At 36.8% G+C, this 25,974-nt stretch overlaps 1 protein-coding gene across 3 annotated transcripts in view; it reads left to right on the forward strand.

Moving 5' to 3' along the window:
• Window positions 1-227: 227 nt before the first annotated feature.
• The window catches only part of SLC7A11 (solute carrier family 7 member 11), a 76,475-nt gene continuing 50,728 nt past the window's right edge, over window positions 228-25,974 (forward strand). For all 3 annotated transcript variants that reach the window (XM_044268082.1, XM_044268083.1, XM_044268081.1), the window contains exons 1-5: window positions 228-913; window positions 4,628-4,754; window positions 8,893-9,008; window positions 16,758-16,883; window positions 21,421-21,520. In XM_044268082.1, the coding sequence (XP_044124017.1) occupies window positions 637-913; window positions 4,628-4,754; window positions 8,893-9,008; window positions 16,758-16,883; window positions 21,421-21,520 (746 nt within the window). In that variant the 5' untranslated portion in view covers window positions 228-636. The remainder of the gene's footprint in view (window positions 914-4,627; window positions 4,755-8,892; window positions 9,009-16,757; window positions 16,884-21,420; window positions 21,521-25,974) is intronic.

Below are 25,974 nucleotides of genomic sequence, written 5' to 3' on the forward strand. Positions count from 1 at the left end.
TTCCTGTTTCATTTTTCATTTTCTTTTCGCATGAAGAGCTTTTGTCCCTCACTAGGAGTTGCTTTAAATCTCTGAGAAGGTCTGTTCCGAATTTACTACTTCTGGATTGGTTAAGATCTCTTTAAAGTGTGTGCTTTGTTCTCTGAAAAGCTTAGGTCAGTTGAGCAACATGCTGTTGTGTGTGTTTTTTTTTTTTTTTTTTTTTTTTTTAAAGAGCTGAGTAATGCTGGAGCCTTCTCATGTGGCTGATGCAAACCTGGAGAATTTGCATCATCATTAAGCTGGAATAAGTTGGTGTGACAGGCAGGAGCTTAAATACCAGCCCCTGAGGAAGCTGAGCTGGTCTGTAATCATAGGGCGGTAGCAGCAGCCGCAGCAGCAGAGGTAGTCTGAGGTGGTGGAGGAGCGGGAGCACCATGAACACACAGGTGTTTCCTGAGGAGTAATTAGATAGCTGTGAAGGAGAAAATACACCTTTGAGTTCCTACCTGTGAACACAATAGCGCTGAAAGAGACAGTCTGAAAGCAGAGAGGAAGAGGTTTGGTCAGTCCCACCAAGAGACACAAAGTTGAAAGTTTGGGGTTTTTATTTTTATTTTTTTTTCCTCCATTTCATTTTTCCTGTGTGTCACTACAATGGTCAGAAAGCCTGTCGTGTCCACCATCTCCAGTGGAGGTTACCTGCAGGGGAATGTTAATGGGAAGCTGCCTTCCTTGGGTGGCAAGGAGCCCCCTGGGCAGGAGAAAGTGGTGCTGAAGAAGAAAATCACTTTGCTGAGGGGCATCTCCATCATCATTGGCACCATCATTGGAGCAGGAATCTTCATCTCTCCCAAGGGCGTGCTCCAGAACACGGGCAGCGTGGGCATGTCTCTGATTATCTGGACAGTCTGTGGGGTCCTGTCACTATTTGGTGAGTGCAGCTTCTTCTCGGGGGGGTATGTCTGTGGTGCTGGGCAGTTTACTTTCTGAGAAAGCAAAGAGTCATTTTTAAGGAGTGGATGAATGGCACAGACTACGTCAAACTTTCTGATTTTTGTTTAAGTGTGCGAACTGCCCAAACACAGTGTTCACTGTTGGCAGGACCCTGAATTCCACCACCTTCCTTCCTGCAGCCCGGAGTCCCTTTTCCTGACTAAGACAGACTGTTTTCTGACTTCCCTGTGGCAGTGAGAGCGAATGCGAACTGATGACCCAGTAAAAGCCGTGCGAACTTTCTGTACCCGGCAGTATGCTTCCTTACGTATGTTTGAGGCGTCTTGGAAGCCGGCACGCTGAATGAAACACCTGTGAAGTGAAACCCAGCGTGGCCTATTTAGACACAGAACTGAGCATTCAGCAGAAGTGTTATCGTGTTTTTATTGCCAAAACAAACCGGGGGGGGGGGGTGCAGTCTTTTTAACTTTTTAACCTCGCGTGCTTGTCAGTTCCTAATGTTTTCTCAACAGTCCTTGCCATGATACTGTGTGTGGTGGCACATAACTTGATTCCTGTGATAGGTGGGAATATTGCAAGGGTCTGAGCATATTTCAATTTTTTTTCAATCTTTCATCTCTCCCTAACTCCTGTAAACTTTTAAAGTATAAAGAGTAAAATTGGAATTGGGTGTTAGCTTGCTGTGCTCTGTTTCCTTCATTTATAGTTCACTGGGTCTTCAGGGACATGGATAACCTGTCCACCTGTCTACCTGTCTGCTGAGTCAGTCTGAACAGAACTACTACTAGAAGTATGATGATCAATTTTGCTTCCAAATCTAGATCTCTTTTATTGATTGATGTTAATAGCAAATAATAAATCTCTTTTATGGGGTCGGCAAATTACTAGAAACCTATCTGAGGTAGTTATAAAGGTGACAAAAACTGGTGGACGGTCAAAAATATTTAAGTTTTGCTTACACTGTGCGGTAAATGTCTAAGATATATTCGCTCTTTTGTGGCAACTAGTGTGTTTTAATTCTAAAAGGCTCTACTCTGTAAAGGTACTAACCCAAAGCTTTGCACTAACTCTAGGGCTGAGTCCTATCTCTTGGTCCTATGTGTACCCATCCCTCCATTCTTAAGGTCTTGTCATGTTTTAATGTGTTACTTTGGGTGTTCATCTAGAGAACCTAAATGTCCATTATTAGGAAGAAAGTATTTCAAGGAAAACCTATCAAAACAGAGCCTTAGTATAGAAAGATCTGTAGAAGAATTGTTTTTCAGTTTTTAGAAAGTTTGTGGTATTCTGTGTGGGTCTGGCATGCCCATCAATAGACAAACAGAAACCTAACTCTTTGTGCTTTTTTTTTTTTTTTAAGATTTTATTTATTTATTTGACAGAGAGAGATCACAAGTAGGCAGAGAGGCAGGCAGAGAGAGAGAGAGGAGGAAGCAGGCTCCCTGCTGAGCAGAGAGCCCAATGCGGGACTCCATCCCAGGACCCTGAGATCATGACCTGAGCCAAAGACAGCGGCTTAACCCACTGAGCCACCCAGGCGCCCCTCTTTGTGCCTTTTAAATGAATTTGTGCACCCTTAGCCTTTAATTGTCTACAAATACTTGGTAAATTGAGAATAAATGGATGTCTAATAGGAAAAAACATAACCAATTTCCTGGACTTTTCATACTTCTATACATGCAGCTCCTATTCTGTGATTGGATGTGTGTATAAAATAAAGGTATTCAAGTATAATAAAATGGATTGGGCTGAGGATTGAACTAGTTAAAATGCTATTATGCTATGAAAATATGGTTCTGTGTAAGTATACCAACTCAAGCAGATGCTCAGGGGGAAAAAAAAGTTAAAAGGACTAGCTTGGTGACACTTGAGCTGATATTCTTTGGTTACTAATCACGGGGCGCATGCTCCTGGATTAATCTACTTATCTGTATTTACATTTTGTCATTTAAGTTCCTAGGAGTTTTTGACAGGAGTGCCTTCCTAACAGGAAGCAAAGTAAACTGTAAGGAAAGCAAATCTTTTTCTTAAAACTCTAGAACTCTGGGACTAATAGTAAAGAATCTGTGTATTTGGTTTACAATTTTTTTAAAGCCAGGGACAGTACATGGATCTTTACATCCTGTTCTGCACTTTTTTCATCTGGGTAAAATGGTTATGGAGCTTGAGACTTTTCAATGAAAATCTCATTCCTCCAGAACTCTATTTAAACCTAGGGCAACTATCCTGGAGTTTCAGCAAAGCATACACAGGTTAGGTATTGATTCTCTGGCAATAAATTCTGAGGTACTTAAGACTTTCCAATAACATTTTGTATTGGAAGCTTTTTTTTGTACAGACCACCAACATGGCGACTAATAGAGTAAATTGCAGGTAGTTACAATTAGTTACAAATAAACAAGCTATATTAGTGATCCTCAATATCAAACTGTAGATTAGTTACCTTTAAAATCATCTATACAAATTTTAAAATAATAGATTTCTCTGGATCCCTCTATTGGAGATATGGACTCACTTGGTAGAGAACAGGTGTGGGGCCTTATTCCTTATGTGTATTTAAATAAAAATTTACTTGCAGGTGATTCTGATACAGAGCTAAGTTCAAGAATAGGATAAATGATAGTAAGATTTCACTGAATATCCAAATTTTACTCCTTTTGGACAGTTCTGCCTAAAGCTTTTCTGATCAGTAATAATTTCTCACACTTTCAGACTCTGAAGTAGCTCAGTCAAAAATTTTGCACATTTGAGTACTTTGCAATATGAACAGAATTTTTTAAATAGTATCAAGATGTATTTTTCATATACAAGTTACTCAAATTAATAAGTATATTTCATGAGGTGTCCTCAATGTATCAGGCCCAGTACTGTCTTTGGAGCCCATTGTCACATATATACACACAACTCTCTTACGAGGTGAGAACTGAGATTTTCCTTTTACCAAGGAAGAAATATAGTTTTGGGGAGGTTACATAACTTGCTCAGGTCCATGTGAATTGTATTGATAAATGCTGAAATTGCTAGCTGTTTATAATTAATTGTACCTAATATACATAAGTTATAACATCTCTTTTAAGCAGTATGTTATTTCAACAACCCAGAAGTGTGCACTTCAAAAGAGTCCAAGAAAACCTTTTCTAGAAATAGAATATGGGAGTCAAAATTCATTTTGTTGATGAACCATATCCTATAAATTAAGTGAGGTCTTGCAAGGCCTAGAGTCTGTATTTTTATGAAGAATAAATTAATCTTGTTAATTTTGATGTGCAACAGAGATATCATTAAAAGGATTCTTAATATAATGAGGTCAATTTGAGAAAATTCCTTGTCTTGGTGTGAGTTCCTTTAAAAATAGGTTAGTGTTACTGGCATCTATCTTCTCTTTTCCTCAGGTTTGAGATTAAAAATTCTTAATAATACGGTACTATTTTAGAAGTTTATCTTTACCATTGCAAACAAAATTATACTGTTTGAATACAATGAACTCGATCCCAAATATGAGGAAGATATAAAAAGATTTTGGTGGCTTCTAACAATCAAATGACTATTTCTTCTCTTGAAATAAGGATCTCATTCAGACCAAATGATGTCGGAACATCTCATATAACATAAACATTATTATATAAATTCTTCTACTGGATGACTTGGTACTATTTTAACTTCGTACCTTTTTATTATGTACATTTCACAGGAGCCTTGTCTTATGCTGAGTTGGGAACAAGTATAAAGAAATCTGGTGGTCATTATACATACATCCTGGAGGTCTTTGGCCCATTACCAGCTTTTGTACGAGTCTGGGTAGAACTGCTCATAATACGGTAAGAGCATAAATAAGAAAAAAAATATTAAGGAAAAGTAAATCCATTTATTACACCCTTTCTAAATCATCTTAATTATTTTTAACTGATTAGGAATATGCATGTCATGTGACTATGTTGTAGACATGTCTGTTTCAGGGTTTGAAATGTGTATGAAATACCTCTGTCAATTAATGTGTTTATGCAGTTTTGTCACTGGCAGTAGTTCTCAAACCATGCCAGACTTTTAAGGTAACTAATTTTCTTTAATGTTCAATTATTCTCTGACATTTCTAGAAAATATGTTGACCTGAAAGGATAGGAAGCATGAAAATCTGACTTGATAAATCATACCTTTTGGCTGGCCAGACAAAATTGAATGCTAATCTTCTTGTAGATTACGTCGTTCTTTAACTTCACTGTATCATGACCAGGAAACTTCTGTGCCTAACAACTTAATGTGTCACTGAGTTTACTACTTTATAAAAAACAAAACAAAACAAAGCTTGAGTGACTCACTTCCTCTTGTTAGGCAAATCAGTGAACTATAGTTGCGAAAAAAAAAAAAATATTGTTGTAAGATACATTCTCCTTTCTAATTATCTTGGCTTAATTTCAAACCAAATAGTGCTAAGTCACTCTGAATAGCAAATTTCTTTTACCTTTGTGGGAAATCTTTGTGTCATCTGAGAAGTGTAGAGTATCATAGTTTCTTAAGGCTGACTGCTACCATAAAATGTGACTTGCACATTCTGATTGCAGAGTTTAACAGAAATAGCTGGAGAAGCTTGCTCTTATTGTAAACTTATCAGACATATGCAGCTGAGAGCTCCTGTGAGCTTTTATCCTAACACTTGGGGCATAAGGGGCAAATGCGGAGCTAATCAGTATCGATTTGACACTAAGCATGATTTTTATAGTCGTAGGTATCTCTTTTCTAACAAAGAGCTTAGAATAGTATTTACTCCTATAAGTCTGTTCTCATTTTAGACAATTCAGCATTATTTTAAACTCATTATAATGGAATAATGATAAAGAAGTATTTTTGTCCTTTTCTAAAATCTGGGATTTGCCTGGGATATATACCTTCAGCTCTTTTTTGATTTATTTGAATACTACTCTTCAAAGGCTAACTTAAATCCTGTCTTTTCCACAGTTCATTTCCTGTTCACCGTAGTTTATATCTCTTTTCTCTCTTAATTCTTCTGAAAAAATGCAGTGTCTCCTTCTTTGACATTCAGCATATCTTGTATTCTTACTTAGTATTTCCAGGTGTCTATGTTCTGTTTCTCCCATCAGAACTGCAGGCATTTGAAGTACATAAAACCAACTCTCACACTTTTTGAAACCATTATACTTCTTAATCAGTGTCTTGAGTATCACAGTAAATTCTTTTTGAGCGGCAATATTAAATTATTTTCAAGTAATTTAGTTCTTTTTAACCAAAAGTTTAAGTTTCAATATTTTGAATGCAACATTCTCAGTATTCAAATGAGGACACTACTTATTCTGAGCACTGACCTATCAGGATGGTGGGCTTTGTCGCCTGATATAGCTGCACTTGAATTCCTCTTCAGCTATGTATTTGTTGCATGGCTTTGGCTCATTGCTTAGCATTATAATGAACACGATCTCTCTGTTCACAGTAGTACAGATATAGTGCTCATTCACTTATTTATTCATTCCTTAAACAGCTATTGAGTGCTGAGGGGTATGTTAAAGAGATCTTAAAGTGGAATGAGCCACAATTCCTGTTCCCAAGTAGCACATAATTAAACCTTAGTTTAACTGCAAAAGATCTGCTTCTGGTGTGTGTGTGTGTGTGTGTGTGTGTGTGTGTGTGTGTACTGACAGAGGAAATAACCTAGATATATTCTAGAAGCTTATTATGAAGGGTTCATCTATTGCTTTGTAATAAGGGACTCACAGTGCTTGGTTAGTCTTCCAAATAAGCAGAGTAATGAATGACTTGAGGATTGACAAGATACCTAGGTACTTTAATATTTCTCATCTGTTGACAGCACCCATGGTGTCTAAGTACTTAAAATGATGATTCTGACTTCCCAGGAATAACCTGTAGAACATAGATTTCAAGAAAAAAAAAATCCTACATCAGTACATAGCAGAGGTCATTAGATTGAACTCAAGCATTAACCATATATTTAAATATTTATTGGTTTTCTACTTAGGATAGATACTGTACTAAACACTGGGAATAAAACAGTGATTAAAATGGACAGAATCTTAGAGGTGCCTGGGTGGCTCAGTCGTTAAGCATCTGGCTTCAGCTCCGGTCATGATCCTGGGGTCCTGGGATCGAGTCCCATGTTGGGCTCCTTGCTCTGCTGGAAGCCTGCTTCTCAGTCTCCCACTTCCCCCTGCTTGTGTTCCCTCTCCCACAGTGTCTCTCTCTGTCAAATAAATAAATAAAGGCTTAAAAAAAAAAAAAAGATGGGCAGATTCTGGAATTCATTTAGCTCAGGGTCACATGAGGGAAATAGTTATGAATCAAGAATCACATACTGAGGATAAAGTTGCTACTGTGATCAGGACCATGAAAGGGAAACCATGAGACTCTGTAAGAGGGTATACTCATGGAACTCTCACCCAATCAGAAGATTAAAGGAACTTCCTTGAGCATAAAAAGATTGAACAAAGATATGTGGTATAAAAAAATTGTCAATGAGTCGCAGGGGGCTCCTGGCAAAGAGTATTCAGCTCCTTCTAGTGGGAAGAAGCAAACCAAGAGGAAGGGAAAGCTTAGACTAGATGGAGCCATAACTAAAGGATTTTGCATATCCTGAGCATGTGTTGAAAGCACTAAAATGATAAACAGTTGATTTGTTGTTACTGAAAGCACTAAAATGATGTGATCAGATTTTAATTTATACATTAAAAATTTGCAAATGATGAAGAATAAGAAAAATCATCTTTTGAGGGTGGAAGAGGAGAGGGTCTTTAGAAAAAGAAGAAAATCAAAAAATATATGGTGCTGGGATGCCTGGGTGGCTCAGTTGGTTGAGCAGCTGCCTTTGGCTCAGGTCATGATCCCAGCATCCTGGGATCGAGTCCCACATCGGGCTCCTTGCCCCGCGGGGAGCCTGCCTCTCCCTCTGACTCTGCCTGCCACTCTGCCTGCGCTCACACTCTCTCTCTCTCTCTCTGACAAATAAATAAATAAAATCTTTAAAAATATATATATATATGGTGCTGTCTAGTACAAGCAGACTGACCTTGGAACATAATGGTGGTTGGTTTTTCTGACAATCTAGGGATTGAGCATGGGTGCTGAGTAACTATGATAAGAGAAGCTGAAAGTGAAGATTGGTATGAGAAATTAGATAATTTCATGAATTTGCCTGTGTATCTAAAGAGCATGCATTCTTATAGAAGTGTACATAAAGGCACATGCAATTTTCTCTTAGAAATATTTGAAGAATTAAAGTAGAGTGGTTTGTTACCTCTTTTATTATAGACCTGAACTTATTTAATTTTCTTATCTCTGGGTATTTATTCAGTTGTATAAAGTCATAACAGCATTTCTATTTTTCAACTTATACTTTGCATCTGAATATTTCTATGAAATTAAGAATAATCACTTGGCTCTTCACGTTTTTGTCTGTACTGGAAAAAATAGGAAGAATACAATGTCAAGATCAAAAGCATATATTTTCAATGAGCACTTATTAATAATAATTTCTGAAGTTGGCTTTTGTATTCATTCTCCTGACCATGCTCCATTCATTAGCACTGTACCCTTACCCCATTTGTGCTTGCGGCTGGAGTTTAGTTGTTGACTTATTGAGAAGACTGCTTCTTGTAAAGCCCAGCTCCATCAGGATCTCAAATAATAAACTAGATTTTTAAGGGGGAAAAATAGTCAGATCTAGGAAAGCAGGGACAAAATTGATAGGACCCAGTTTTGCTTTCATACATTTGAGAAGTTTAAACTAACCACCAATGTTATAGGCCATATTTTACTTGGAATGTCTGTGACAACCTAATCAAATATGAAGTTTGGAAAATTACAGGATTTTATATTTGACATGTTCTTTATGTTGAATAACATTACCTCAAGGTAGAAAAAGTTTAATGAGGATGCTATTTGTTTTTTCCTTTGTTAACCTATTTTTTTGTTTGTTTGTTTGTTTTTTCCCAGCCCTGCAGCCACTGCTGTGATTTCTCTGGCCTTTGGACGCTACATTCTGGAACCCTTTTTTATTCAATGTGAAATTCCTGAACTTGCAATCAAGCTCATTACAGCTGTGGGCATAAGTGAGTATCATAGATATAAATAAGAAAAGGAGGAAAAAAAGCACAAGTGATTAATGACAAAATTTCTGTAAACTTTTTGCATGATGGGACTGCTCTCCACGTCCTGCTCCTTTGGCTTCAGTTCCTTGCCAAATTCATGTTGGAAAATAAAGAAAAAAAATAAGTATTCAGAGTGATCCCTGGTATTACATTACAGGCTAGTTTTGCAGTGGATCAATAGATATGATGGGTAACCTTCTGATATGGTCAATCAAAAACCACCTTATTCGCAGAAATTTAAAGATGAAGGTGCAACGATTTTATAGATTTTTGAATTAGAAATTATCCTTTCTCACTGATAATATGTTGAATGATAACTCCCTTATCTTCCTGGAGTGCTGTTCATGTGTTGGTTGTGTATGTTGTATTTGTGCATTTTATAGTGTTAGCAGACTCTCACTCTCAGTGTTGTAGTTTTAGCTGCCCATTGATGGTCATGATAAAATTCTACTTTTAACATGTGATTATTAGTACCACTTCTTAGATTAGGTCTCCAGATTGGGAATTTATTCATTTTTATCAATGTGCCCAAATATTAAACAATTTTTCAAAGAAATAAAAGAGGAAAATACATAGCATTACATAAGTGATATGAAGCCAAGCCTTTCAATAGTATGGGAAACAATAAATTAAGACCAGGTGCTAATTAAATCAGTTTTAAGAATCAGTATGGTCATGTTTGAATAAGAACTATCTGGAAATAGTAAACAACACAAGAATAACTGAATTGCGTACTCATGAAGAAAATTTCAGTTATGCATGGCTAAAGTGTTTCAATAGAACAATGATGAGAACAATGCACATTTGCCAGTAGAGAAGTGAGTGTTTTGTTTACAGGAAAGAGTTAATTACATATAAAAATATCTTATGTTTAGATACATATGTTTTTGAACTTAGGCTCATTCTGGATTTGCTACTTTATCCACAAAACATGCACACACTATTATTCTGTGAAATCTTCGAAGAAAGACAAAGAAAAATACTCGAGATAGACATTTCTGAGTTCTGGAGAGGCAATGGCAAACTTAGCTCATCATGCCCTTAACATACACTGTAGATGTGAAACTCAGGGACAAATCGTTGAACCATTCCACACCTCAGTATTCTTACCTGTAAATCCTCCGGAGTATTCATAGGGTGTTTTGTGAGGATTAAATGATATTAACCAAGACAGCGTATGTATAGTGGTTTGGGTAATGCCTGCAATTTCTTAAGAACAAATTGTAAAATGGTAACTATTGATACTCTTGTGAGAAAACATCATTGGCGTTTCCATGAGACCAAGGGCCCTTTCACAGCTGTATTTCCAGCCCTTCACATGGCTCTGTGTGTGGTATTTGTGTTTAATAAATATTTGTTGACTGACTGATTCTATGAGAAGAGGTCGAAGAATTTTCTCTAGCAGAAAAATCTACTTGTTAAACCTGGAGGATTACATATCTTCAGTTTTCTCAGGCAGTAGGACAATGGTGGTAAATTAAACAGAATTTGTTCAATGTTATCTTCGGATCTAATACCATGAGCTTTTGTAGGATGAACTGTCTTAGCATAGTAGTTACAGCTTTAGCTCTGATGGCAGACAGGCTGGAATTGAAATTTATTTGTGACAGTTTCTTAGTTTTGTGATTTGGAGCTAAATATTAAAACTTCTTAAGCATTACTTTTATTTATTGGTAAAATATCTGTGAAAAGATAATCTGTCTTAGATGACTGCAGAAAGATGAGATTACGTCAGATTTTTAAGGCCTTTTGCAAAGTGCCTTATCTGTATAAAGTTCTTGATAAATCTGGTCTCCCACTTGGACTAACAGCCATTATTATAACCATTATATTCTTGTCCCTCAAATGACTGAGGCAGAACCATACCGTAAACATTATATTTGATTCAAAGAAGATAGAGATAATGTTTTTGGGAGGTTTGTATATTTACAATAGAAGTTTTAAAAACTGTTTCTATTTTAGGCACATGTATTTATGTATTTATCAACTTAAATAAAAGAATTAGCAAACTTTCAGTAGATTTTATGTAAACATTTACAAGTCTGCAAATATTACCTGCTTTGGACTTCAAATGAGACGGATAGTCACAACATACTACTACATGAAAGAGTCTGGATGATTCTTTTTGTTTATCCCAGTGCTATTAACTTTTTCAAGGGAAAATTTGTATTTTGGAGGAGAAAATGGAAACTGTTCAAAGCAAAATTTTAATGCAATTATAGGTGAAGCTAACTAAGCAAGTTGTGGTTTACCAAACTCTTGTAGTAGAGATTCGTGATGAAAGAGTTCACAAAGCCTGAGTAAATCTTGAATGAACCTGAACATTTTCTTCATTTTTGCCATTAGTTATAACATTAGCTTATAAATTTTGATGTTCTGTAAGTTTGCAAGCTTGAGATGCTGAGGAAATATATTCCTATAATTAGAAGCACTGAAAGAGAAAACAAGGAATTGGTATGACCCAGTGGTAGGTAATGTAAGTCAGTGGCCTCACTGGGAGAGTGAGACCTTCTATAAGAAGAATTTAGCTTTAATGGAGCAACAGGGTGGATATGGAGATGGAGAAGGAGAAATTTACCTGGGGCAAATCTCTCCTATTCTGTATTCCTGAAAGTCAGTATCAGTGATTTTCTGCCTGTGAAGGATGGAAGGTTAGTCAGGTATGGAAACAGAGTTTAATTTCCTGGATTGCTTCCTCGTATTTCTTAGGGGAAGAAAGGGTTTGTGGTAGTTTGTAATCTCTAGTTCAAGTGTAGAAGAAGTGTAAACCTGAAGGATCTTGTTAGAATCAAGTCACAGGAAAAAAAGGGGATTTCAGGTTTTGTGAAATGTTAACCAGCCATTTGAGAAATGATAGTGGGGTAGGAGTGGGTAGTTACTAAATACTCATTTATCTGCCCTTTGTTGAAAGTACTCGAAAATACTCTGTCAGTTTAATAAGGATGGAAAGTTTTTGCTTATCCGAACTCCTCCATTTGGGTAAAGGCACAGGGAAGTCTAGCTGGGAAATCTTACACATTCACATAAAGTGCTCTCCTCTAGCCCAGTCTGAACATCACACCCGTGCAACACCAGCAAGTTTCCCTGCCCATGGAGCTTTGGCAAGCACTGAAGGATGTTAGATATGTAAAATGATACCCAATCTTCTCTTCTGGTCTCCTAAAACTCTTCCCTATATAGTATACACTTGAATGGCAGAATATTATAACGAAAATACTTTCTTTAAAATACGAAATCCCATCCCAGATCCATTCCTAACCGTCTCCGAGCATCATTTCCTTCCTCACTTACTGTGGGTATAGGTGAGTAAAGAGCTCCACCCTGCTTCTCACGCCTGGCGGGAATAATTAGAAGAAGCAAAGAAAATAACACTTGTGGCTGCATTATAAGGAAAAAAAATAAGCCAGTTCTATTCTATATCACTGTACTTGCTTTTTCCATACCATTTTCCTGGCATCATTGAATTACATGAAAGAAAATGAAGGATCAGTTCTGGGCCAGCATTTCAAATACAGCATGTGGAGTGGTTTTGCTTAAATATTCTGAAGTCTGGCTCTACCCACCCCTTTTCTACCATACCTAGGTAGGTATACTTGGTATTGAAATATATAAGCACTGAAAATCAATAACCATGTCCTTCAGGAGGATGACAAATAAAATGTAGGATCAAAGTATCTTGAAATCCTAGCCAAGATAATCATGTATCTTAGCAGAGAGGCAGGGCCACTAGGAGTTTGAAGGAACTAGGTATACTAGTGAGATCATGTGTGTCTTTTGAGCTACTTCCTCATTGTTACTTGTGAGCTCGGAATAAAAGTGTAGACTCTGATATCAATTTACCTAGGCTCCAGTCCTATCTTTATGCTTACCTGTGTGAATGTAAGCCTGTTAAATACTAACCCAAGTTTCAGCTGTCCATCTGGAAGCTAAAGCCAATGATGGTGTCCCCATCATAGGGAGATAAGGACGAGATAACATTTTCCATGTAAAGTCCTTGTACAATGCCTGCCATATAATAACAGTTTACAACTATTTAATGCTTACCAATTTTATTTTTAATATCAAGATCCCCAACATAGACTGTCTGTCCTTTATAAAGAAGTTTATGGCTAGAGGTGTTTATCTTCTCTGAAATCAATACATCCAGGAAATGACTGCTAACAAAGAGAAAGGTAACCCAGGCAGCTGTTATAAAAAACCATGGAATGATCACTTTAACCCACCACATGGCTTACCTATGGTATCCATATATTTTGTCAGTTTAGCATGAAGGAGTCAGAAGTAAGAAGCCAGAGAGAACCTGAATCTGGGAGAAAAACCTATATATTCAGGCTCAGTAATCTTACTCAACAAATCCAAAGACGGACTTGAATTATAGAAGTACAGAAGGAAACACTTGCCAGTCCAGTCCTTCACATTTCCTTAAAGATCCTCTTCAGAAACAGCTCTCTTCAAATATGTATTTCTTGTCTCCAGTATTTATACATATAGCTTTCATGGCTGGGTTTCAGTTCTTAGAAAACTGCACTATAAATAAGTAATTAAAAATTATATCTCCCTGTATTTTTATTCTGGTAAGAAAAAAGAGGCCCAAATTAATATAAATATAGTTTCTAATGTGTGAATTTTGCATTTATTATTCAAAGGAAGTAAAGCTAGGGGGGACCGCAGAACTTACTCAAATTTCTTTTATTACAATGTGGGTAGAAAGTCTATAAAAAACAAAATAGATATTATTCGTTGCAGAAACCCAGAAAGCTCTTGCATTTTGTGAATCCCAAATCCCCTTTTCAATATTGTTGGATAAGCAGCATATGTAGACTTAAATTTCTGTGTGAAGACACATGATGAAACAGCATTTCTAGTCACTTGAGGACCTTCATGATCCCCCTGAACTGGCTGCCTTGTTACTTGTTAAGCCATGTACTTTAGAGTCATAGAGGTACATCTCAGCTGGAATTGGGTGTACCAAATAATTAGTATTCCACTCATTATTAAGTGTCCTCCTTCACTTCCTCTTTCCTCTCCTCCCCTCCCCTCCTTTCCCTCTCCTCCCCTCCTCTCCCCTCTCCTCTCCTCTCTTTTCCTTTCCATTCCTTTTTTTTTCCCTTTCCTTTCCTTTCCTTTCCTTTCCTTTCCTTTCCTTTCCTTTCCTTTCTCTCTTTCTCTTTCCTTTGTCCTTTTTTCCTCTCTATACAACAGCTCTTTTCTATAGTGAAGTACTTTCAGAAATAGTGTTTTAGGTTTTAGGAGCTCTATTTAAAAGGAAACAGTGCTCTTTTGTTGGTGGTGGGAACATGAGTCCAATTTTTTTTCAGGCCAATGCTGCATCTCCTTAACTAAAAAAAATAATGCTTTTCATATGATGACTCATTTATCACAGAGTCATTTGCATAGAAAAAAGAAAAAAAAAGAATAACTGGATGATGAAGTGGGGAACAGGGTTGCATTAAATTATTTTCAGCACGTAAGTGTTTTATGCTGGAGAAAGAAAAATAATTTTGTTTTTTATCCTTCTTCTGATAAAGTAAAGCACTCTGCCATTAACAGTAGACCTGTCTTTCTTTATGTGCTTAGCTTCAAACATAGGTAAAATATTTCTGTTAGCCTTCCATGGAGATCATTTGAGGTTCCAGCCTTTCTGATCATTCTCATCATTACTTCTTTGAAACACTTAATCATTAGTAAACCCTTATTTAACTTTGTATGGGATCTTCTGATTTCTTATTTTCCCATCCTTGAATTTTTCAAAAGTTAAAATTGTTTTACTGATTTTCACTTAAAATGCTGCATGTTCATTATAAAAATTATTAAATACAGAAAAAATAAATAAAAATAAAACAAAATGCAACATTCTGTCATCTATAGATACCCTCTGTTACTGTTTTGATAAAGACTGTTTCAGATTTCTTTCCTTTCATTTCTCTCTGTCTTTGCGTCCTTTATCTCTCTCTCTCTCTCTCTCTGTCCATCCATCCATTCATCCTTCTCTCTGTAACTTGCTATACTGATCAGTAATATATCATGAACACCCTTTCATGCAATACATATTTAGCAGCATCATGATTTTTATTTTTTTATTTTATTTTATTTTTTTTTAAAGATTTTATTTATTTATTTGAGAGAGAGAGACAGTGAGAGAGAGCACGAGCGAGGAGAAGGTCAGAGAGCGAAGCAGACTCCCCATGGAGCTGGGAGCCTGATGCGGGACTCGATTCCGGGACTCCAGGATCACGCCCTGAGCCGAAGGCAGTCGTCCAACCAACTGAGCCACCCAGGCGTCCCAGCATCATGATTTTTAAATGGCTGCATAATAAATCATTAAAAGCCTTCCTTTAGGGCCCGAGGTTATTTTAAAATTTTTGCCATTACTGTATATGTTATGTGTTGGTAACATCTGCACTGATTCTAAAGTTCTGAAATGAGCTAGTGATTGTATAAGCCAATGGAGACTATGAAGATAATCGATGACTGTATAATAAGAAAACTTCCTATTGCAACTGGAATTATAAAAGTCTTGTGTGTTATTTTGTCCCCTGAGAAATATGTTCATACATTTGCATTATTTGTTTAGGAGGGATACACCTTTTTAAAAAATAAAGCTTATAGATGATAACTGCAAACATCAGGTAGTTTGCAGGAAGTAGCTTTGGCAGGGGTGGGAGAGCTAACAATGAATATAAACTTCTGGAAAGAGCATTAAGTTGAAACCTGTGGTCTAGAAGAACCTCTGGAAGTCGTTTCAGCTGAGTATAGAAGTCAGGTCTTAGAATATCATCATTCATTTCATGCCTTCTTAGCTGAAAGTTTTTTTTAAAACTGAAGATCCAACTCATTCATTCATTCAACAAAATTGTGCTGATTATCTTCTTGGGCCAAGCATGGAGATGGACACTAGCAATACAGAGATAGAAAATGCTTGTTCTATCCTCCAGGTTATCATGGGCTACTATGTAGGGAAAGTAGGTAGTTGAATGATACTCCGGAAACTGTAGATGGCATCGTTTAGAAAGTCTGCTGGCTTCACACTCAAGGTGTGTCCTAGTCTGGGAACACTTTAGGACTCATTACCTATAACTCTTTTTGTCTAAGTCCCTAAACACATCTTAGAAGCCTATATTTTTAGGGTAGGTTGAAAGTCTCTCCTTCATGTGCTGATTGGAAGGTGGACTGGAAAACCAGAGTGCTCACTAGGGCTAGTTCTGAGAGTAAAGAATAAGGTCCTAACCAAATTCTTGACATCTTTCTTGAGTCTTTCCATTCCTTTCCATTCTGGCAGGTGCATATGTGTAACATCATTACAGTAGGAAAGAGTTACCTGACTTACCAAGCTGCAGAGTCATGTTCAGCAATTTGATTACATATTATGATGACTTCAGGATTTGGTTAGAAGATATTTTTATATGATTTTTAGGAAACTATAGTATATGCCCACTCTTATTGACATATACAAAGACCAAGAAATGAAATTTTACTGTCTGATAGTTTTATCCAAGCTTCTCAAACTTCAATGTGCATTAAAAATCACCTAGACATCTTGTTGAAAAGTATCTATTAGGTCTAGGGCAGTGTCTGAAATTCTGCATTCCAGAATGCCTCCAGGTAATGCCAACTTTGCTGGTTAATGGGTGGCATTTGAATAGCAAGGACTTAAGATGTCTTCATGCCAATGAGAATTCACCTTCTGTACCTTCATCTGTTTGTTTGCAGCTGTAGTGATGGTCCTAAACAGCATGAGTGTCAGCTGGAGTGCCCGGATTCAGATTTTCCTAACCTTTTGCAAGCTCACAGCAATTCTGATAATTATAGTCCCTGGAGTTATGCAGCTAATTAAAGGTATGGACTGGAAAGTAAATGCTTTTTAAAACACGTATCTGCTTTTGATCTTTCCTAGCACTAACTTTCACTTGTACTAGCAGAATCTCTTAATTAGTCTCTGTTTGTGGAACTTAGACTCTATACTGTCATCTAATTGATTTGAAAGACTGCCGCATTGGGGGTGCATTGGTATTTACAGCTGAATGGCAACAAGAGAATTAAGACTGGGCCAAGCAACAAAATAAAGCTTCAGTGAATTCTCTCCAAATAAATGCTTTAGAGTGAAAACTCAAAGTGGAAAAACAAATCTGCCATTAGTTTTAATGACAGATAACCATATCCCCTTGTATTTACTTTAAAATCATTCACTAATAGTAATAAAGACTAAAGAAAAAAGGATAACTGGAAAATAAGATGGCCAAAAATTCTTTTACTCTATAGCTATTAAAACTTTTACCTTGAGAATAGTCTTGAATGAAGGAGAGGCAGATATGGGAGTAACATTCCTAAAAATCAAATATCTGACCCAAAAAAAGTTGTAAAAACTTAATTTTTATTGTTACATTATTTTTATTTTTCTTTTTTTTATTTTATTTTATTTTCAGTGTTCCAAAATTCATTGTTTATGCACCACACCCAGTGCTCCATGTAATACATGCCCTCCTTAATACCCACCACCAGGTTCACCCAACCTCCCATCCTCGTCCCCTCCAAAACCCTTGGTTTGTTTCTCAGAGTCCACAGTCTCTCATGGTTTGTCTCCCAGTCTGATTTCCCCCAACTCAGTTCTCCTCTCCACCTCCCAATGTCCTCCGTGTTATTCCTTATGCTCCTCAAGTAAGTGAAACCATATGATAATTGACTCTCTCTGCTTGACTTATTTCACTCAACATAATCTCTTCCATTCCCATCTATGCTGATACAAAAGTTGGGTATTCATCCTTTCTGATGGAGGCATAATACTCCGTTGTATATATGGACCATATCTTTATCCATTCATTCGTTGAAGGGCATCTTGGTTACATTATTTTTAAAGTAAAATATGCATTTCTATGGGAATGTAATATCATCTTGGGGGAGTATTTATAGAGTTGAAATAGCAAAAGATGAGATGGTTGAGCAGGTGATGTTATTTAGAGTTACAGATGTTTTAGGGAAGAAGGAACATGTGATTGCTTGGATTCAGTGGAAGTTGTTGGAAGAATAGGAGGTCCAGGTGAATTGTTTAGTTAACAATGGGTTTGATAGTAGGAATTAGGAAAGTGAGATGAAATTATGAAAGAGTGACATATAACTTGGACATGTTAAGTATGTAATGTTTACATTGATATGATCTGTTCCAGGAAAGGGAATTTAGGGAGAAATTTTGTGAAGTTACAGGAGAAGAATTACACAAGACAAAAGGAAACACCAAAATTTAGCAAAATCATGGCTGATGGTAGAGACATCAAACAATAACACTGAAAGATCTGTCATTCTGCAGTTAGGGAAAGGGAGCGGCTATGGTCCATTTACTAATGGAAGATCTTAGAACTCTCTGGGCTAAATGGTTGTATCAAATCCAGCAACTTCAGCCAACTCAGAGTAAACACAATAAAGATTTTTAATGCTATGGCTTACACTAAAGAGAAGACATGAGCTTGTTCTTCTAATTCACATTGGCTGCCACAGAGCTGGCCTGCTCATTTTATCTGATCCCTTAGAAATGTAGAGAACATTATTAGTGCTTCCTTTTTACAGGCTAACTCTTTAGTCTTTTCTTCCATTTTTGTAAGGCATTTTTTCCATTTTTAGAAAATACAGAGATCCTGACTCATTGACCCTACTTAAGTTCTAGTTTAGGTTCCAAAAGATGATATACTATCCTTTAAAACTAAGATTTTTTTTTTTTTTTTTTTTGTCTAATGTAAGACTGTAGTCATTTTTTACCACCTATTTATATATGAATGTGAGATGAGGTGAGGTTTCCCCAATGTTATTTTATTGCAAATTCCTTAAGAGAAGAGATTATAATGTATCTTTTGGATCTTTTTCAACACTAAAAATAGAATGATCCTTTAATTAATACTTATGATACCTATCAGTGTTTAATGTGAACAGACTTCCTTTTATACCCACCTAACAGAGAACAGCAGTAAGAATATTACTACGTTTAAAGTAAATTTTAATATTTTGGAGAATATTCTTAGCAATCATATTTACTCTATTAATACAAAATGTTGATTTTTCTTTCTGTCTAACTTAAACACAAATTATTCACATTAATTTGTAACTCTAGGAAGAGAAAAACTTTACTAATCCAGAGAGTACATTTATTTCCACTCTAACCAGATCCTGAAAACAGTTGAATGTTCTGCATTTACTTATGAGGATTTGTTAAACTTTCCTTTGAATATTATTACTCTCATATTTTTGAGACCCCTGTTATTCATCCAAAATATTCCTGAAGTCTAGAAAAGCCTCTTTTTTGTAATACTCTCAAAATGACATTTTTTTAGGATTTATGCTTTAGGACCTGATCTTTAATAAAGTTTGGTTTTTCTTATTGCTTATTCAGTACTCTACTCTTAGAATATTATCTCTTTAGGCCAAGGAGACCATATGTCATGATAAAAGAATATTCAACAGATGTTTTTATCTGAGCTCCAGTATTTATATTTCCCCTGTATGAGGATACAGAGATGTTTTAGTAAAATAGGCATTTTTTAATTCACTGTGTCATTTTTCTTAAATGAACTATATTTTGGAATTGGATACTTTGAGGCAAAGTTATTTATTGTACAACTCAACCTTCTCCATTTTTGGTCTCAAAGCTCATACATATTGTATTAATATAAATTGCTGTCTGTACAACCCAGGCAACAACTGAGGTTTCAGTGAAGAGAGAGCATCATAATCACATACGTTATCTACCTTCCAACCCTTTTTCCCCCCCAGATAAACAATGGATTTTATTTTATATAAGTGTATCTCAAATATTACAAGGGACATAGTTAAACTAAAAAAAATGATTTCTACAGAAAAATAACATAGTGATAAATATTCTGAATCTTTCATATACTCACCCCTCTTTTATTTACTTGAGTGATGACCAATTTTGAAGCAAAGTCACATTTCCCATTTGGGTGATCTCATTTGCTATTTTCTTCGAGAAAGAGACTTTTTATGCTTATCTTTGAATATTGTCTAAGTCTGAATTTTTTTAATCATCCAAAGGATATATAAGAAAAGGCCCAGTATGATTCACAAAATAGGGAAAAATGTTATGAATTAAAGCATTCAATCTACATGTTGATGTAAAATTTGCTAAGATCTATCTGTTTCAAAATTCAGCATAATTTCTTTCAGTGTTTCTAGAAGGAAACCATGCCATTCTCTAAGAGTCAGTGGACTTCCCCTGTAAAGGGCCAGTTAGTAAATATTTTCAACTTTGCTTGCCATACAGTTTCTGTCACAACTACCCAACTCTGCCATTTCAGAGTGAAATCAGCCATAGACTGATAATATCAATCCTAAAACACAACTAAGTGGGCCTGGCTGTGTGCCAATGAAAGTTATTTTTCAAAAGAAGCCTTGGAAGGCAGATTTGGTCCACAGGGTTTTGTACCACTGGGTGTACTTAATAGACTATAGGGGAAAACAGAAAACAGAATGAAAGTTAAATGATATGAGAAGGTGGTTCTTGGGTTTTTTGCTTCCTTCTCATTGAGAGTAGACCTGTTGATATTTCTTTCCAAGTGTAGATGCCAAAGACGGTCTGCCCCAAGATGGGCCACTTTGATATGAACATTATTTTGAGTTAAAAGCAATCAAAACCTAGCAGATTCAGGAAAAGCTCATTACCTCCCCCTCAACTACCTGCTTATACCAGAAAGAGAGCTAATAGCAGAGATTCCTCTTTACTTAAGAGACTCGTCTTACATAGTAGGGCAATTTTTGTTTTCCCAAACTCTCCTTCTACTTCCCGCTAATGTTCTTTCTCCTCTTTATACCCTCAGAACCCTACCCCTCTTCTTAGTTCATGTAACTATCATATTGCTTCCCTGTCTTTGGAATTTCCATCTCTGTGGGGGTACCGCTTATGTACAGTATTAAATTTGATTTTCTCCAGTTAATCTGTCTTATGTTAGTTTGATTCTTAGTCCAGCTAGAAGGATCGTGGAGGGCAGAGAAAATTCTTTTTCCACAACACAAGCATTATATTATCTTTAGTTAAAAGAATTCTATCATACTCCTATCAACTATTGCCTACAGAGTATTCTTTAGTCTCTTTTCAAGCATGCTCAGACAGGAACCATTTTGCTCTTTGCTATAATTTTATTAAAAGAGAAATATGAAATAGCATTAATGGTGAGCAATATGCTTTGGGGACTCCTCCTCTAGAATGGACAGTTTTAATAGATGCATCTGGCAATGATCAGGGAATGAGAAATATGAATCTGAAACAGTATAGTTCATCCCCAACCCTTATATTTCTTTCTCCATGTTTATGGTTAAAATATGAATAATAAACAATTCTTTGAAAAGTCCTAAAATCTTTCTGTTCTCATTGCAGGGCAAACACATCACTTTAAAGATGCCTTCTCAGGAAGAGATGCGAGTATTATGGGGTTGCCACTGGCTTTTTATTATGGGATGTATGCATACGCTGGCTGGTAAGTTGATATCTCTAGATCTGGTGGTTTGCCTGTTTCATTAATTCCTTCATTTACTTTGGTTAAGTGCCAGGCAAGGTGCTCGATGAGTGTGAATAGCCACAATCCAGCACAATCTGCCTTTCTTGAAGTGGGAAGGATGGTACTGCTTCCTCCCCCTGGCCAGTTACTGTGCATATGGCTTAATGTAAGCATAACTGAGTTTTTCAGTCAAGTTGACCATTAAATTTAGCCTGATATAAAAAACAAACACATCTAGGTCTTAATGTTGCCAAAAAATCTGTTACGGACACTAACTCAGGAAACAAATGGGGAGCACTGGTGCACATTGCCAGGGCCAACTGCTCCATCTTGGGGAATCCTGAGAGGACTGGGCAAATCGGAAGCTCCTAGCTGGGCTTGCCAATATCGTTGCTGAACAAATTCTGATGAACCTGTTGCTAGAGAAACCAACAACTCAAGCAATGAGGGTTTGGAAAAGAGAAAGAGAGAGATTTATTTCAGATGCTGGCACCTGGGGGGAAGAGCAGGCTCAAGCCTTAACAGCTGATCTCTCTGCCTATAAGATGGACACCTAGACTAGTTTTACAGGGAGAGGTTCGGGGTTGGGGGGTAAGTGTGAGAGCAGACAGGGTACACATAATCATGGGTGGGGTGGGAATGTGTTCAGCCCATGATTATGGGTAGGGAAGGAGTCGTGTGGGTTTGTGGTCTTCTAGCATTCTGTTACTATCAGGACTTTTCTGGTCCAGTGGTTAGAATGTTCTGGTCATTGCAAAATGTCTTTGTGCCTCAAGAAAGTACAAGAAATGAGCACAATAAATTTCAGTTAGAGCATGAGTTAAATGGTTTTAACTGTTAGGGTCTACAACTGAGCAAGGGAACTCACTGACATTAAGAACCAAAACAAATCACTTATAAGTCTGTATCAGTGAAGATATAATAGTGCCATGAGAAATTAAAGGTTAATTTTTTGCTTGTCAAAAAGCCTTTCAGTTGAAGCTACAAGGGTATTTGTGAATAGTGATTAATTGATTTTTCTCTACTTTCCTATGAGAATGAAATAACTCAGATATAGAAATAAGTGAGATGTTCCCAGGAGGTAAAATAATACTCTAAAAAGCAGGGTAGGAAGAACTAAGATAGTGAAATCAGGTATACTAGATAATGTTACATTAAAGGTTCTTACAAATTCTTTAAAATTTCCTCAACATTTGAAAAACAAAATATGCAGCAAAGATGATTAAAATCACTATACCCAGGGTTCATTTTCTTTGTGCATGTTCAACCTGATAGTCATTCTGGTTGATGCATTAGAACTTTGTATTTATGACTTATTTTATTCAGGAATTTAAATAACAATAATCATGGAGAAGAGTGATTTTTTTTACTAATTAAATTTTATTGACTTAAGAGTCAGTGGGAATGACTGTTACAAGAAAGCCCACAAGGTAGAAGAGTGTTGCTTAAACATCAAAATCATTGTAGTAAAATTATATTTCACTCTTTAGGAGTAATTAGTCGCCAAATCTCTTTTTAAAAATGATTTATAGAGCTAATACTTGTAGAGCTTTAGCTGTGAAAATGTTCTACGAACATAAAAATAGTATCAAAACCACACTAACTAAAAAATTATACAAATGCATTTAATATAAAATCTATTATTCTGTTTCTTTAATTTTTTGATTCTTACCTTCCAGCTAGTGCATGGAATATAAATATATGTTTCAAAATAAATAGGGTATTTACCCTATTAATCTCACTGAATTGTGAAAATATAGCATTAGAGGAAAATTAAGACGGTATAGGATTTTAAAACTTTAACCTAGCTTTTGAAACAAAGTACGTTTGAAAGGTGTTAGAAGATTGTAGCTCTAAATGATATAGTGTAAAATATTTGTATATTCAAGAAATATTCTTACAGCCATTGTGTGTAAGTATTAATCTTGAATCACACAGTACATTTGAAGTCTTTTTATTTTTGTCCAAAGCACAATGTGGTGCTGGGCAGGGAAGAACAGAGTTGTGATCACAGGGTTAGTAGCAGAATCAACTATTCTATGGCTATTCAGCCTGGATCAAAGCTCTGGTGCCCTGGGGCAGCAGCCAAGCTACTGGGAGGGTAACCCAGAGACCAGAGTGAAGTGGGGAGGTGTTAAAAGCTTTCAGCTAGAGCCAAGTGTTGGGAGCCCAGCAATATTCAATCAGGAATGTGGAATGTGGAGATAGTCACAAGGGAGATCTGATTAATTCTATTGAATGAAGTTTCTTTTGCCTGTGAGTGTCGTGCATCTGTTCCCACGGAATCTTAAAATATTCTTCTCTCCAGCTCACTCTCCTGCTCCCAGCACCAGATATTCAGGTCAGCAGCTTCACGTTGAGAAAACCTTCTCTACTTCTGTCAGCTTTGGAGGGCTGAGAGAGTTTTCCATTTTTCTCACTCTTTTCACTTTGAATTATTTTATCATCTTAATATTCCATTTTATTGATGCTGAACCTAAAGTGCTACTCGTGTTAAAACAACTTAAAAAATAATTTAGGTGATATAGGCAGACTTTATTTAACAATTCATGAAGTGGGCAGTCTCTAAAGAATCTCCAGAACCACAGAATGGGGTGGAAGACAGGAAGCTTTTATAGGCTAGGCTTTTATAGAATTCTTTCAAAGAATAAGGGACAGGAGGAGAAAAATAGAAAATGAATAAGGAACAAGGAAATAAGTATAGATCCCAGAGTTGGCGTTTGGGGACTAAGTGGCCCCGTTTTGGGCCTAGAAATGTATTTCAGCACTGTCTTTACAGGGAACGCGGGTGTTACGTGAACTTTTGTTTATACTTTTACCCATGTGATCTTTCTCTCCACTCCCTATTTTAAAGAAGAGAAAACTGTTGATTTCTCATCGTTGCCTCATCCCTCTCTAAGGGAGGTTCAATTACAGTGCTGGTAATGGAGGCTGGGATCGTAAATGAAATGTTCCCCAATACAAGTGCCTCCTGCAGAGACAGAAAAGTAACTGCTTTTCTCTATCCGGGTGGTTATGCTACCCAGATGCTGCGTTGTGGACAGGTAGAAATAATCTGATTGTTAATCTATGGCCATCCGTTTTAGAAAAAAGGAAGCCATGTCTCGAAGAAACAGTCTGTGGGTTCAGAGTTCCCGAGGAAAAGCTAATGTCTGCTTGTAAATGGAGCAAGATGGAGACGAAAGGAGTTCACAGAGAGGGTTATTCATTCCCTTCCCAAATGTGATCCTGCCTGTCTGACCTCTCTCTGTCTTTCACAGTATAATGACAAGACTAGATGGTGGAATTATAAATGGGGCGCCGTAAATGAGTCTTCACTCCCGGTGCTGCTGCCCTGACAACGTTTGATGCAAATAAAACGTGTGGGGGGCATTGCAAATAAGTCAGACAGAAGCAGCTACTGTCATCAGAACTTAACCACCTAGGGTGTAAGTAAAAGCAGCGAGACCTTTGTTTTCCAGGAGGCCTTGCTCTGTTAGCAATTCAACTTCTACATGGTGAATGCAGGAAAAAGACCCTGCCAACACTTGGGTCTAAATAGAGCAAGCTTTTGGCTATGAGGAGTGCAGAACCTTTTTAGAATGATGAAAACTCCTTCACAGAAACATGATTAGGGGGAAAGAAATCATTAACCCAGCCAGGTCACAGAGTTGGGTCAGAGCAACTTTAATATTATTGCCAATGTCTGCATTCAGAGAGATATGTCTGCTAGTCTTCCTCGTGGCCCAAGGGAACTCAACCAATTTCAGTCCCATATCCTGATCCAAAGCTAAATATTGCTTCGTGGGGTTTTTTAAAACTGTGTAATAGAAAGTTTTTCGGTGTCTTTTTTCCTCCCTTTTAAATCCTATCCTCGGTAGATTTAGTCTTTCTAAAGCACCTGCTGGGATTATTTTGTACCATTGTGTCAAATCTAATCTAAAGAATAAGCTTCTTTTTAAAAATAATTCACATAGTTGGGTACTGGAATGCATTGCCAGCTTTGTGGTACTTTTTATATACCCTTATGGAAAAGCTGAAACAATAGATCTTGTGAACGTTCTCTAGAGGCCTTGAGGAGATGTAAAGCAAGGAGAATGCTATGGACTCATTGCTGGAGACTAGGAAAGCATAAAGGTGTATTTCCCACAGGATGTGAATGTTTGGACCAAAATAAGAAGCTTTCTCCTTCACACCCCCACCCTGCCCCAAGCCCTTTCCTTTTCTCTATTCTCTGGAGCTATGGCAAGTATTTGAAATTGTGTTCCTTTTTTCACAAATATTTCCTTTCTTGCTATAAACATTGTTGGAAAACACCAGTTTTTAAAACAACTATTAAGAAGGAACTGGATTATTTTTGACATGAGAAGTCTGGAAACATTTCTGTGTGTGCACGTGTTTATTTTATGTTTTTTTTTTCTTTCTTTTTTTGCCTACATCTTCTTCCTGTACTT

This window comes from Neovison vison, chromosome 11, assembly GCF_020171115.1.
Source record: "Neovison vison isolate M4711 chromosome 11, ASM_NN_V1, whole genome shotgun sequence".
Taxonomy (NCBI): Eukaryota; Metazoa; Chordata; class Mammalia; order Carnivora; family Mustelidae; genus Neogale; species Neogale vison.